This window comes from Oncorhynchus gorbuscha, linkage group LG04, assembly GCF_021184085.1.
Source record: "Oncorhynchus gorbuscha isolate QuinsamMale2020 ecotype Even-year linkage group LG04, OgorEven_v1.0, whole genome shotgun sequence".
Classification (NCBI taxonomy): domain Eukaryota; kingdom Metazoa; phylum Chordata; class Actinopteri; order Salmoniformes; family Salmonidae; genus Oncorhynchus; species Oncorhynchus gorbuscha.
The window spans coordinates 16,026,143-16,040,926 of record NC_060176.1 but is presented as its reverse complement, the minus strand read 5'-3'; the positions used below and the strand labels follow the sequence as shown (position 1 = coordinate 16,040,926).

Genomic DNA, 14,784 nt, shown 5'->3' with positions numbered 1-14,784 from the left:
AATGGGATCCTAATAAATAAATACAATTAATTTGTAGGCTAACTTGATATTGAAAAGTGGTTTGGCTTGTCGCTGTTGAATTTATTATACTTTAATTGTTTTCAACAAATATAAGCGGCCCTATCAAATAAAAGTAAACAGGTTTTGTTGCGCTAGTGAGGTAGGAGGGACTAGTACTTGCCTGCGCTTGACGTCAGGCGGTTGGAGACAAGCGGTGAAAGGCGGTTGTGAAGGTACTGCCATAAACAGAGCGCAGACTGCGCCTTTAAGTGCAAATCGAAACAGTAAAGCATTCGCGGTGTCAATGTACTAACAATGAATTTAATCGGTATGGTCTTGATTCAATTCTTGCTGTTTAATGGCATATGGACCATTAAAGGTAAGTTTGGGCATTCTGATTCATACAGAAAGAAAAGTGTTTAATCGCTAGCTAGCTCGCTAATCGGATTGAGGAAATGGTAGCAAGCGAGCTAGGCTAGCAGCGTTAACGTTACCTAGCTGGGAGGGGTCCAGCTCCTGTTTTAATTTTTTACATTTATGGTTCCGCTAGGACTCTATCGAGAGAGCCTACGAAAGGTCCACCGAAGTGAAATAAGAATGTAACGGTGATGAGAGAATTATCCAAGACATTTTCAACTATATAGAATGTAATGTTTACTAAAAGTTGTATATAGTATCAACATACTAGTCCTCATCACTGCAGTTTCAGTCACGCACTGTTCGTTCTGAGAGTCTAGTAATGTTACAGTGGTTCCCAAACGTGAAATGGGTTACCCTGAGACTGTGATCTTATCAAACAAATTAAGAACTTTTTTTTGTCTTCAACTGGGTTTAGAATACAACTTGTTTGTGTCGACTAAGACCTCTTACGCTATTAGAATGTACTTTCATAGTTCTGGACATCCGACAGGACCTAAAATTGAGTGAATATGAACACACAGCATTCACTAACGTTGGGGGGTATACTTTTTCCAAATGGGGTCCTCTGTATATTCTAGTGTAGGGTCTTGTGCAGTAAACGTTTGGGAACCCCTGGTCTAGTAGCAAGTTCATTTGTATTGATGTTTGCTGGCAAAGTGATTACATGCTAATGTACAGAATTTTCTATTCATTTTGACAGAAATTAAAAGGCTAATCACACAATGTGACACTGTAAATTACAATTGTTATTCTCATGATATGCCCACTCGCTGACTTTTTTCTTTTTGTATTTTACACAGCCTAGCTAGATCTCTATGGCTCTGATGCAAACATGACTTGATTTATATGGTAGGCTACATGTAGTTAGTGATCTGTATTTACATCATTCTAATCTGATTTGAATTCATTCAGCACTCAGACCTCCTGAAAACATGACACATATAGACAGGATGTCCCCTGTGATGTAGTAGCGTGCATTAGAATATACTTTTACTGACCCATGTAGGCTATTTCATAAACATGGCATCAAATGTTTGACCTCATTATTCTTCGCCCTGTTAAGGTCCCACTCCATCTGGGTCTGACTACTGCTGAGTTGACTATACGCCTCATCTGTCTGACATCTAATGCATTTTTAATTTCCCTCACCTGTTTGCCATGGGATAAAAGACATATGCCGGGTCTGTTTTTTTCTTACCTGCTCTGATGGTCTGTTTTTTTTTGTGTGTCTGAACACAAAGTGAGTAATTGATCTGCCTGAAGCTGCTGTGGGCCTTGTGTTCCCCTGAGCATTGAGCTCCCCTGCAATTCCTAACTGGTGTCCTGTTTGTTTGTTCAACGATGGAAACAGAAACATTCCACTGCAGATGAAGTGTTTCAGAGATGGCAAGGGCTCCTTAAATTATCAGGACTTGGATTTAATTTGCTCCTCATAAATTGTTATTGTGTCGTTAAATCCCCATGTTGAAATTACTGGTGCATAATTTATCATCCTAATTAATTATTTTGTTTGATTCCACTTGAACTCTCATTAGCTGATAAAGTAGAATGAACCATGTTTCATGGCTCTCCGTGGTGAGCTAATATTCCCACTCATTTGCATTAATCATGGGTGTTTGTTGACTTATGTTATTCATGATGGCCAAGTTTGAGCCTTTCATTTTCCTATTTGTCTTTTAGTGCAGTAATGACTCCAATCCATACAAGGGACTGGGACATACGCTCAAATTCAAATACTGTAAAAGTACATCCTTCCCCCCTGTCTTCAACTGTCCTTATGGTGATGACTCTTCTCATGTGGTTTGATTCGTGAATCAACTCAATGTTACGCCATATTGGTTTTACCTACCCTACCGTGTCTGATCACGGTTCATTTGAAGGGTGTAAAGAATAATGCTTTAAACAATGCCTCAGCATCGAATTGGTTCACCCAATGTTATGTTGGGTCAGATAGTAATTTTGATGTCAGGGCTGTCAGACTAATGGCAGAACTAAACAGAGCAGCAGCAGAGCTGTGTGTGAGGCACATGTTCCCTGGTGTGTCCTTAAGAGTGTGTGAATGGAGAGGATGCCGCCTAGAGTCTGTGATGGTTCACCATGATGTTTGCTTTCTGTGGAAAAGAGGATATGACCCAGACCCAGCACTGCCTTCTGTGACTGGAAATCAAATGTTTACTGAGGAAACAGTTCTCTAAGAGGACCATGACAATGTTCTTTCATAAACTAAGAAGATAAGCCCACCAATGTCCACTCCAAATGCAATTTTTAAAGCACAGATTTGTGTTCAAAGGGAAAGTTTGGGATTAACTTGGTCACCACTATAGCAATTAATGTCCTCTAGGCTTAGGCTATATGCTCAGAGCCTCCGATCATTGTACACTGTGTGTACAGAACATTAGGAACACCCTCCTAATATTGAGTTGCATGGACTCTATAAGGTGTCGAAAGCATTCCACAGGGATGCTTCCCACAGTTGTCAAGTTGACTGGAAAGCCTTTGGGTGGTGGACCATTCTTGATACACACGGGAAACGGTTGAGGATGAAAAACCCTTGATACATTCAAACCGGTGTGCCTGCACCTACTGCCATACCCCGCTCAAAGGCACTTAAATCCCTCTGAATGGTACACAATCCTCCTCCCCTTCATCTACACTGATTTGAAGTGGATTTAACAAGTGACATCAATAAGGGATTATAGCGTTCACCAAGATTCACGTGGTCATTCTATGTCATGTAAAGAGCAGGTGTTCCTAATGTTTTGTACACTGTGTATAATCTTATACATTTTACTGGAAAGGCAAATTATGTTATCTATAATTCAATGCCAGATGCCACATGCAAATTAATAATGAATGTGAGATGTTGTCCTAAAACCATAGGCTTGATTCATTACTTACTTACTGACTTTATTGTCCCCATGGGGGAATTTTGTTGCAGTGTCATGTACACATTTAAATCATGGGTGGATATTAATGAGGGTTTGTGGTAACAGATTCTTCCCTTTTGACTCAAATATGTTTCCAGGGTTGGAAGTTAATTATTCATAGAGGGAAAGAAGGAGATCTGGCTAATCTGTTCTTGTTGAGAGAAACATTTTTAGCTGGTACTGATCCAAAAGCCATAATTTCTAAGGAGGAAGTAGAGTAGGCAACCATGTTAATTGACTAGGAACATCCCTATGTTCCAACGGATCATATTTTCTTCACTTGTTGAGATGCAGTCTTTTCACTAGCGCTGTGGCACTACACACACCGGCTTCATTATCTCCCATTCTGCTGTTTCACACAGACATATGGGGCGTGTAACTTCCCCTGACATTTTGAATGTATTGGACAGCATTTGCCAAGAGGAGATAAGATGTCAGCAAGACTCCGAGAGAGACTGCCGAAAGGCCTTGCTTGTATGTGGAGAATAACAGTGTTTTGGAGCCATCAGGCGTTGCACTGAGTCCTGTGCTTTGGTAATGCACAGTGGCTTGTTAGGGAGTCATAGCAAAGCCTTTCAGAATGTGGGGTTGTGGGAAAAATATGTAATCCTGGATTATATTTCCCCTCACATGTCCAAAGAACTTCAATGAGTTTCCACAATTGACATTGTTATACACTGCTCAAAAAAATAAAGGGAACACTAAAATAACACATCCTAGATCTGAATGAATGAAATATACTTATTAAATACTTTTTTTTCTTTACATAGTTGAATGTGCTGACAACAAAATCACACAAATTATCAATGGAAATCAAATGTATCAACCCATTGTGGTCTGGATTTGGAGTCACTCAAAATTAAAGTGGAAAACCACACTACAGGCCGATCCAACTTTGATGTAATGTCCTTAAAACAAGTCAAAATGAGGCTCAGCAGTCTGTGTGGCCTCCACGTGCCTGTATGACCTCCCTACAATGTCTGGGCATGCTCCTGATGAGGTGGCGGATGGTCTCCTCCCAGACCTGGACTAAAGCATCCGCCAACTCCTGGACAGTCTGTGGTGCAATGGAACGAGACATGATGTCCCAGATGTGCTCAATTGGATTCAGGTCTGGGGAACGGGCGGGCCAGTCCATAGCATCAATGCCTTCCTCTTGCAGGAACTGCTGACACACTCCAGCCACATGAGGCCTAGCATTGTCTTGCATTAGGAGGAACCCAGGGCCAACCGCACCAGTCTCACAAGGGGTCTGAGGATCTCCTCTCGGTACCTAATGGCAGTCAGGCTACCTCTGATGAGCACATGGAGGGCTGTGCAGCCCCCCAAAGAAATTCCACCCCACACCATGACTGATCCACCGCCAAACAGGTCATGCTGGAGGATGTTGCCGGTAGCAGAACGTTCTCCACGGCGTCTCCAGACTCTGTCACGTCTGTCGTGTGCTCAGTGTGAACCTGCTTTCATCTGTGAAGAGCACAGGGCGCCAGTGGCAAATTTGCCAGCTTGGTGTTCTCTGGCAAATGCCAAACGTCCTGCACGGTGTTGTGCTGTAAGCACAACCCCCACCTGTGGACGTCGGGCCCTCATACCACCCTCATGGAGTGTATTTCTGACCGTTTGAGCAGACACATGCACATTTTTGGCCTGCTGGAGGTCATTTTGCAGGGCTCTGGCAGTGCTCCTCCTGCTCCTCCTTGCACAAAGGCGGAGGTAGCGGTCCTGCTGCTGGGTTGTTGCCCTCCTACAGCCTCCTCCACGTCTCCTGATGTACTGGCCTGTCTCCTGGTAGCGCCTCCATGCTCTGGACAGACACAGCAAACCTTCTTGCCACAGCTCGCATTGATGTTCCATCCTGGATGAGCTGCACTTCCTGAGCCACTTGTGTGGGTTGTAGACTCCGTCTCATGCTACCACTAGAGTGAAAGCATCGCCAGCATTCAAAAGTGACCAAAACATCAGCCAGGAAGCATAGGAACTGAGAAGTGGTCTGTGGTCACCACCTGCAGAACCACTCCTTTATTGGGGGTGTCTTGCTAATTGCCTATAATTTCCACCTGTTGTCTATTCCATTTGCACAACAGCATGTGACATTTGTCAATCGGTGTTGCTTCCTAAGTAGACAGTTTGATTTCACAGAAGTGATTGACTTGGAGTTACATTGTGTTGTTTAAGTGTTCCTTTTATTTTTTTGAGCAGTGTATAAACACTTAATATTGTATTTTGTTAGTTTGAAGCATGCAGAGCAGCATTCTAGTATATTCACACTCACAAAGGCAAAAATGGACCATATTCAAGATGTGCAATGTCAGTGTCAGAAATACTTGGGGTCAGAGGGGCTTTGTGCCCCAAGTTTTTCCATATTTGCCCCTGAAAGCTCTTGACAGAGAAGGCTGCCCCAATCTTTTCCAAAACAAGTCAACAGGGGCAAAATATGCCTAATTTTGGATCTTGTTTTCTCCATTGGTATCACACTTCATACAGTATGTGTCCACAAAGGATTGTCCTTGACTCATCCAATCAGATAAAGTGCACTCTGCTGGCAGCTATCTCTTTCCCCCCCAGCACTCCCCCATCTCACCCTCTTTGTTGTCAACATTCTTATTTTCGGTGCATTTTCCAAGTTTGTGAAAATGCTAGTGTTCTTGTCTGGTGTATTGTCAACCAAGGTCAGAGATTACTTAATTGGATTCCCCCTGTTCAAGGGCATCCTTTCCATGTTTCCGGTGTAGCCTAATGTTCAGGCTATAAACAGGCCCCATGTACGAAATTCAGGGAAGTTTGTCTAGTGGTGACGTAGTATTGATACTAGAGGTCGACCGATCGGAATGGCCGATTTTAATTAGGGACGATTTTCAAGTTTTCATAACAATAGGAAATTGGAATTTTTGGGCACCGATTTTACAATTATTTAAAAAAATATTTATTAATTTTTACACCTTTTTAACTAGGCAAGTCAGTTAAGAACACATTCTTATTTTCAATGACTGCCTAGGAACTGTGGGTTAACTGCCTTGTTCAGGGTCAGAACGACAGATTTTCACCTTTGAAACCCCCGAGCTGACATCTTGCAACCGCACAGTTAACTAGTCCAACGCTCTAACCATCGCACTCCACGAGTAGCCTGCCTGTTACACGAATGCAGTAGAAGCCAAGGTAAATTGCTAGCTAACATTAAACGTATCTTATAAAAAACAACCATAATCACTAGTTATAACTACTAATCCAATTTAGCAGGCAATATTAACCAGGTGAAATTGTGTCATTTCTCTTGCGTTCATCGCATGCAGAGTCAGGGTATAATGCAACAGTTTGGGCTGCCTGGCTCATTGCGAACGAATTTGCCAGAATTTTACGTAATTATGACATACACTGAAGGTTGTGCAATGTAACAAGGATATTTAGACTTAGGGATGCAACCTGTTAGATGGTTCCGTATTTCACTGAAATAATAAACGTTTTGTTTTTTTAAATGATAGTTTCCGGATTCGATCATATTCATTACCAGAGGCTCATATTTCTGTGTGTTATTATGTTAGAATTAAGTCGGATTTGATAGAGCAGTCTGACTGAGCAGCAGCAGGCCCGTAATCATTCATTCACACAGCACTTTTGTGCGTTTTGCCAGCAGCTCTTCGCAAGCACAGCGCTGTTTATGACATCAAGCTTATCAGCCTAATGGCTGGTCTAACCAATGTGAAATTACTAGCTAGTTAGCTGGGTGTGCGCTAAAACGGTTTCAAACGTCACTCTCTTTTAGATTTGGAGTAGTTATTCCCCTTGCGCTGCAAGGACTGCCGGCTTTTGTGAAGCGATGGGTAACGATGCTTTGAGTGTGGCTGTTGTCGACGTGTTCCTGGTTCGAGCCCAGGTAGGGGCGAGGAGGGGGATGGAAGCTATACTGTTACACTGGCAATACTATAGTGCCTATAAGAACATCCAATAGTCCAAGGTGTATGAAATACAAATGGTATAGAGAGAGATAATTTAGTATTTATAGGACTAACTACAACCTAAAACCTCTTACCTTGGAATACCTCTTACCTTGGAATATATAAGTCTCATGTTAAAAAGAACCACCAACTTTCATATGTTCTGAGCAAGGAACTTAAACGTTAGCTTTTTTACATGGCACATATGACTTTTTTCTCCACTTAGTTTTTGCATTATTTAAACCAAATTCAACATGTTTCATTATTCATTTGAGGCTAAATTGATTTTATTGATGTTTTATATTAAGTTAAGTGTTAATTCAGTATTGTTGTAATTGTCATTATTACAAATAAAAAAATAGGCAGATTTAATCGGTATCGGCTTTTTTTGGTCCTCCAATAATCTGTATCGGTATCGACACTGAAAAATCATAATCGGTCGACCTCTAATTGATACCCAAGGCAATACATTTCTTCACCTTAGGAGGAAATGTGACAATCGTTTATTTGCTTCTCTAATTGAAGTCTCTGAATACGCCATGATTAACCCACAGCTGCATTTAATCATACTCTTACTGTAGTGCGTGTAGGGTTGGAACTTTCAATTAAGACACTCCCGCCCTCAGCTGGTTGTAGTGTGTGTGTGTGTGGTACAGTAGTGTAAACACCGTGACATGATGGGCTGAGCTGTTTCCGTTTTGTTCCATCCCAGGGTGAGCAGACAGATTAGGGTATGCATCACCAACATGCACTGTAAGATTAATGGGTCGTGACAGGAAATGGGTGCGTTGCTGTGTGTGTGTGTGTGTGTGTGTGTGTGTGTGTGTTTGAAAGGTTGAAAAACACAAAGAAATCAAATTGTATTGGTCACATACACTCGCAATAACATCTGCTAACCATGTGTATCAACATGCTTATGCTTCTAGATCTGACAGCGCAGCAGATATCTAACAAATTCCACAACCTAATACACACAATCTAGTAAAGGAATGGGATGAGAATATATAAAATGGATATGTATATCATTATGTTAGGAGACTATAACAGTGTTAAGTACCTCAATGGACTGGAAAGGTAATCACTCTACAAACAATCATCACCGTGCCCTTAAAGAAGTCACAAATATTTTGGACACATTAGAAATAGCGGATATTTGGAGACTAAAAAACCCCGACCTAGTGAGAGATACATGGAGATTTAATCAAGCTAGTCGTCTTGACTACTTTCTTGTCTCTTTCTCTCTTGCTTCAAAGGTTAAAAACATTTTAATAAGAGACAGAATGCGATCGGATCATCATCTAAATGGCATTCACATAACTCCTATCGATGTTCTACGTGGACTGGGATATTGGAAATGTAATCAAAGTATACTGGAGGACAACTTAGTTAAAAATAAGACAAAATAATTTAACTGAATTTTTCCAGTATAATATAGGTTCAGCAAATCCTCTTATTGTTTGGGATACTTTTTTAAATGGACAGTGGGGCAAAAAAGTATTTAGTCAGCCACCAATTGTGCAAGTTCTCCCACTTAAAAAGATGAGGCCTGTCATTTTCATCATAGGTACACTTCAACTATGACAGACAAAATGGAGAAGAAAATACATCTAGAAAATCACATTGTAGGATTTTTAATGAATTTATTTGCAAATTATGGTGGAAAATAAGTATTTGGTCAATAACAAAAGTTTATCTCAATACTTTGTCATTGCCAACAAAGGCTATATAACAGAGGTTTGCTGTAAGTCTTCACAATGTTTTCACACACTTGCTGGTATTTTGGCCCATTCCTCCATGCAGATCTCTAGAGCAGTGATGTTTTGGGGCTGTTGCTGGGCAACACGGACTTTCAACTCCCTCCAAAGATTTTCTATTGGGTTGAGATCTGGAGACTGGCTCGGCCACTCCGGGACCTTGAAATGCTTCTTACGAAGCCACTCCTTTGTTGCCCGGGCGGTGTGTTTGGGATCATTGTCATGCTGAAAGACCCAGCCACGTTTCATCTTCAATGCCCTTGCTGATGGAAGGAGGTTTTCACTCAAAATCTCACGATACATGGCACCATTAATTCTTTCCTTTACACGGATCAGTCGTCCTGGTCCCTTTGCAGAAAAACAGCCCCAAAGCATGATGTTTCCACCCCCATGCTTCACAGTAGTTATGGTGTTCTTTGGATGCAACTCTTTGTCCTCAGCATTCTTTGTCCTCCAAACACGACGAGTTGAGGTTTTACCAAAAAGTTATATTTTAGTTTCATCTGACCATATGACATTCTCCCAATCTTCTTCTGGATCATCCAAACGCTCTTCAGACGGGCCTGGACATGTACTGGCTTAAGCAGGGGGACACGTCTTGCACTGCAGGATTTGAGTCCCTGGCGGTGTAGTGTGTTCCTGATGGTAGGCTTTGTTACTTTGGTCCCAGCTTTCTGCAGGTCATTCACTAGTTCCCCCTGTGTGGTTCTGGGATTTTTGCTCACCGTTCTTGTGATCATTTTGACCCCACGGGGTGAGATCTTGCGTGGAGCCCCAGATCGAGGGAGATTATCAGTGGTCTTATGTCTTCCATTTCCTAATAATTGCTCCCACAGTTGATTTCTTCAAACCAAGCTGCTTACCTATTGCAGATGCAGTCTTCCCAGCCTGGTGCAGGTCTACAATTTTGTTTCTGGTGTCATTTGACAGCTCTTTGGTCTTGGCCATAGTGGAGTTTGGAGTGTGACTGTTTGAGGTTGTGGACAGGTGTCTTTTATACTGATAACTTCAAACTGGTGCCATTAATACAGGTAATGAGTGGAGGACAGAGGAGCCTCCTAAAGAAGAAGTTACAGGTCTGTGAGAGCCAGAAATCTTGCTTGTTTGTAGGTGACCAAATACTTATTTTCCACCATAATTTGTAAATAAATTTATTAAAAATCCTACAATGTGATTTTCTGGAACTTTTTTTCTTCTTGAAAATTACAGGCCTCATCTTTTTAAGTGTGAGAACTTGCACAATTGGTGGCTGACTAAATACTTTTTGCCTCACTGTACCTTCAGAGGTCATTTCAATATTCATCAATAATAAAAAAGCAGTTTCTGGCTAAAGAGACAAGACTAACAAGGGAAATCCATGAACTAATAGTACAGGTAGATGGCAATAAAAACAATACTCCAGAGATGCAAAACAAGTTAGCGGAAAAATGCATTTGTTAGCCCAGCAAGCATTGACACTGACAGTTGTAAATCTGATGCAGCCGAAGAGCTACTGCCTCATTACCTGGGAAGGCACCGAGCAGCAGACCGGGACGTTGGACCATCGAAGAGGTGCAAAATGAGAACCACATTGATTGGGAGAAGTGCCTTTCCTCAGCCACAGTGTGTTGTAGTACTTCTGCACATGTAACATCTCACAACTCAGATGAAACCTTCACTCTTGCACAGACATTTAGAAACAAAACATGCCAATTTGAAAAATAATCATTGGAGTTTGAGTGAGAATTAAGATGACTTTCGAGTAGTAAGACATGTATAAAAGCAACAGATACCATTTAATTAGAAGCGTCTTATATGGTGAGCTACCGAGTGGCTAGGATAGGCAAGCCCCATACTATTGTGGAGGACTTAATTCTTTCTCCTGCCATGGATATGGCTGGGGAAAAAGGCAAAAAAAAAACATACAGACAATGCTTCATCAAACAACACTGTTTCACAATGCATCAGTGACATGGCAGGAGATGTTTTGCAACAACTACTGCTTCGCATACAAGCCAGTGAATTCTATGCATTACAGCTGGATGAGTCAACAGACGTGGCGGGCCTGGCACAGCTCCTGCTATATGTCTGTTACGTTTGTGGGGGTCAATTAAGAAAGACATCCTCTTCTGCAAACCACTGGAAACCGGGACAACAGGAGAATATATTTTTAAAGTACTGGACAGCTTTGTGACATCAAATGGACTTTGGTGGTCAAGATGTATTGGTATCTGTACTGATGGCTCAAAAGCCATGAAAGGGAGACATAGTGGAGCGGTAACACGCATGCAAACAGTTGCTCCCGATGCCACTTGGGTACACTGCAGCATCCACTGACAGGCTCTTGCTGCCAAGGGAATGCCTGACCGCTTGAAAGACGTTTTGGACACTACAGTGAAAATGGTAAACTTGTGTTAAAGCAAGGCCCCTGAACATCTCGTGTATTTTCTGCACAATGCAATGATATGGGCAGAGACCATGTAACACTTTTACAACATACAGAAGTGCGCTGGTTATCAAGGGGCAAAGTATTGACACGTTTTTTTTAATTGATAGACAAGCTTAAAGATATCTATACTGACCATAATTTTCATTTGTCTGACCGCTTGCATGATGACGTTTCTCACACGACTGGCCTATCTGGATGATGTTTTTTCTCGCCGCAACTATATTCAATGTGCGGACAAAATTAAGGCTATGATTAAGAGGTTGGAGCTCTTCTCTGTCTACATTAACAAGGACAACACACAGGTCTTTCCATCACTGTATGGTTTTTTTTTTGTGCAAATTAATTCAAGCTTACGGACAATGTCAAATGTGATATAGTGAAGCACCTGAGGGAATTTGGTGCGCAATTTACGCAGGTACTTTCCCGAAACAGATGACAAACAACTGGATTCGTTATCCCTTTCATGCCCTGCCTCCAGTCCACTTACAATATCTGAACAAGAGAGCCTCACCGAAATTGCAACAAGCGGTTCTGGGAAAATTTAAATGATTCAGAAGCCACTGCCAGACTTCTGGATTGGGCTGCGCTCAGACTATCCTGCCTTGGCAAATCGCGATGTTAAGACACCGATGCCCTTTGCAAACACGTACCTATGTGAGAGTGGATTCTCTGCCCTAACTAGCATGAAAACCAAATACAGGCACAGACTCTGTGGAAAATGATTTAAGACTGAGACTCTCAATACAACCCAAAATTAGAGTTACGTGCATCCTTTCAAGCACACCCTTCTCATTAACCTGTGCTGAGATGTTCACAATTTTCGATGAACAAATAAGGTTTTATATGTAAGATGGTTAAATAAAGAGCAAAATCATTGATTATTGTTATTTGAGCTCTTTGTCACTTCCCATGAGCCAGGTTGTGTCAACTCATTCTTATGTTTAATAAATATATCGTACAATTTGTGTGCATGCATGGCAGGCTTATAATGATGGCAAAAAACAATATTTTTGAATGCGCTGACCCTGGTGCTAGAAGGGGTACGCAGCTGGAGGTTGAATGTTTGATGGGTTAGGGGACTATAAAACTTTGGCAACCACTGTACTAGTCACATTAGACCTAGGCCCTCAGAAGACTGCATCAAGCAACAATTCAGGAAACTGAAACCTGTAGACAAGCTTAAATATCAGTGATGTTTTACTGACAGGGACCTACCTACTTACCAGTCATTGCTTATCAGACTCACCACATTGGTTTGTTGACGCACCGTTTTCCTCTGTTGCTTTCTTTTGTGGAGAAACTGTAACATGGTTGGCTAGTTTGTTCATTCTGAGACTTGTTACATGGTGCGTAACATTTGTATTTCTATAATGACTGTGTTCTTACATTCCCTGTCAGTTTGTTTTTCTGGCTTTTTTCTGTGCATGGTTTTCTACCACTAGTGTTTTGACTTGCCAATCAGTTTCCTGAAAGACAACAGTAAACTAACATTGACCTGAAAATGGTTCCTGCATTTTAAATCGTGTTCCTGTGTCAAATCACTTTTCGCAGAAGCATCACATTCAGTTCTGACTTCATTATCAGTAGGCTCTGCTTGTTAAAACACAACTACTAACTTGCCCTGCCTCTTTGCTCTCTGTATCATATTCAAATGGATGTTGAGCAGTAAGACAAGAATTTAGAAATCCACTCAAAACCGCGATGTTTTTAGGTGTGTGTTAGCTAGCCTAGCCATACTTTTGTGCTGAACCCTCGGCACCTAGAAACATGCCTTCACATCACAATTTCCTTTGGCCTCTGACGTGACTTTCCACAGTAGGCTAACCTAGAATTATGTGCAGACACATTGAGCCATAATAGCTACTTCATAATTATTTTAGCATCACATGAGCAATGGACCCCACACCCTGTACAGTAATTCAGATTAACCTCTTCTAAAAATGCATGGAATGAGGAGGAACATTGTACCTAGCTACTAATGATGGGGGAAAAATACGTAGTTACAATTAGTGATGCACGGATATGACATTTTTGACCGACACCGATATCTAATATTTCCCTTGCCAAAAGTGACCTTAAGTATTCTAGTATAGTTAAAACACACGAACGCAGCGGTCTAAGGCACTGCATCTCAGTGCAAGAGGTGTCACTACAGTCCCTGGTTCGAATCCAGGCTCTATCACATCCGACCGTGATTGGGAGTCTCATAGGGCGGCGCACAATTGGCCTGGGTTTGGCTCGGGTAGGTCATCATTGTAAATAAGAATTTGTTCTTAACTGACTTGCCTACATAAAAAGGTTACACACACACACACACTGAGCAAAACATTATTTTGTTGGCATTTATGCATGTCCCCATTACCAGTAAAACATAATCTAAAACTATTTATTTCACTTACTTCCCGTGCTGTTTCGTTGTTAATTTCTATGGAACACCGTTTGGGTCTTTGCATGTCAAAGTGACGTGTCAAATTAGCTTGTTGACCAATCAGGATCTGAATATGACTGCATGTCACAATTTCACATGATCATACATTTTTTACGTAATTATTACACATTGATTACACTCACTCGTATTTCATATGTTACAACGATTTGTCGATACGTATGCTATGATGCTGGTAAAGTTGTCTCGCGCACCTACAGTGCTGGTCATTTAAAAAAGCTAGCTAACTCATGGATGTAAAGTGTTCTTCCCCAAAACATAGCAAACGACATCTGTTTCAGTAGCTATAGTTAGCTAGCTAATTATATAGCTAGGTGCCATCTAAAATAACCCTAATTCATAAGACTGTTCTTATTTGATTGATTGTGGTTGGACCCATGTATGTGAAGCAAGCCACAATAAGGATTAGACACAATAGTGGACTTTGCAGTTAGCCTTCAAAATAAGTGTCATAATTCTACTATTTGCATTCATTTGCATCACTGTCAATGACACTTTCATTTTGAAGGCAAATCACAAATTCCACTTGTGCCTAATCCTTATTGTGGCTAGCTTCACAACACATTGTCCGGTTGAGTCTCACTAGACAGATAAAGCTAGCTGGCAGCTTATAACTTTAGCTTTGGGCAACCGGGTTAAGTAGCTGGCTTGCTATTTATTTTCATGAACTGAAGTTAAATTTCAATAGGCGAACAACAAGTGTCAACCTAACTAACACTTACACACAAGGATTCCTAAATCATTGCAAAGAATAATGAAAATGACTGCAGTTTCTACTGGTCATTGTTTTCAGGCTGATTATATTAGTACTAGCTAGGTACCAAGCTAAAGCTAGCTATCCCAGAAGTTGCGGTCGAACAAATTATGCTTTATTACC

General features: G+C 41.3%; 1 protein-coding gene across 1 annotated transcript in view; it reads left to right on the top strand.

The window, feature by feature from the left end:
* The first annotated feature begins 215 nt into the window (after positions 1-215).
* LOC124033743 (disintegrin and metalloproteinase domain-containing protein 10-like) overlaps positions 216-14,784 on the top strand; it is a 129,385-nt gene continuing 114,816 nt past the window's right edge. The window contains exon 1 of the mRNA XM_046345961.1: positions 216-379. Within this exon, the coding sequence (XP_046201917.1) occupies positions 316-379 (64 nt within the window). The 5' untranslated portion in view covers positions 216-315. The remainder of the gene's footprint in view (positions 380-14,784) is intronic.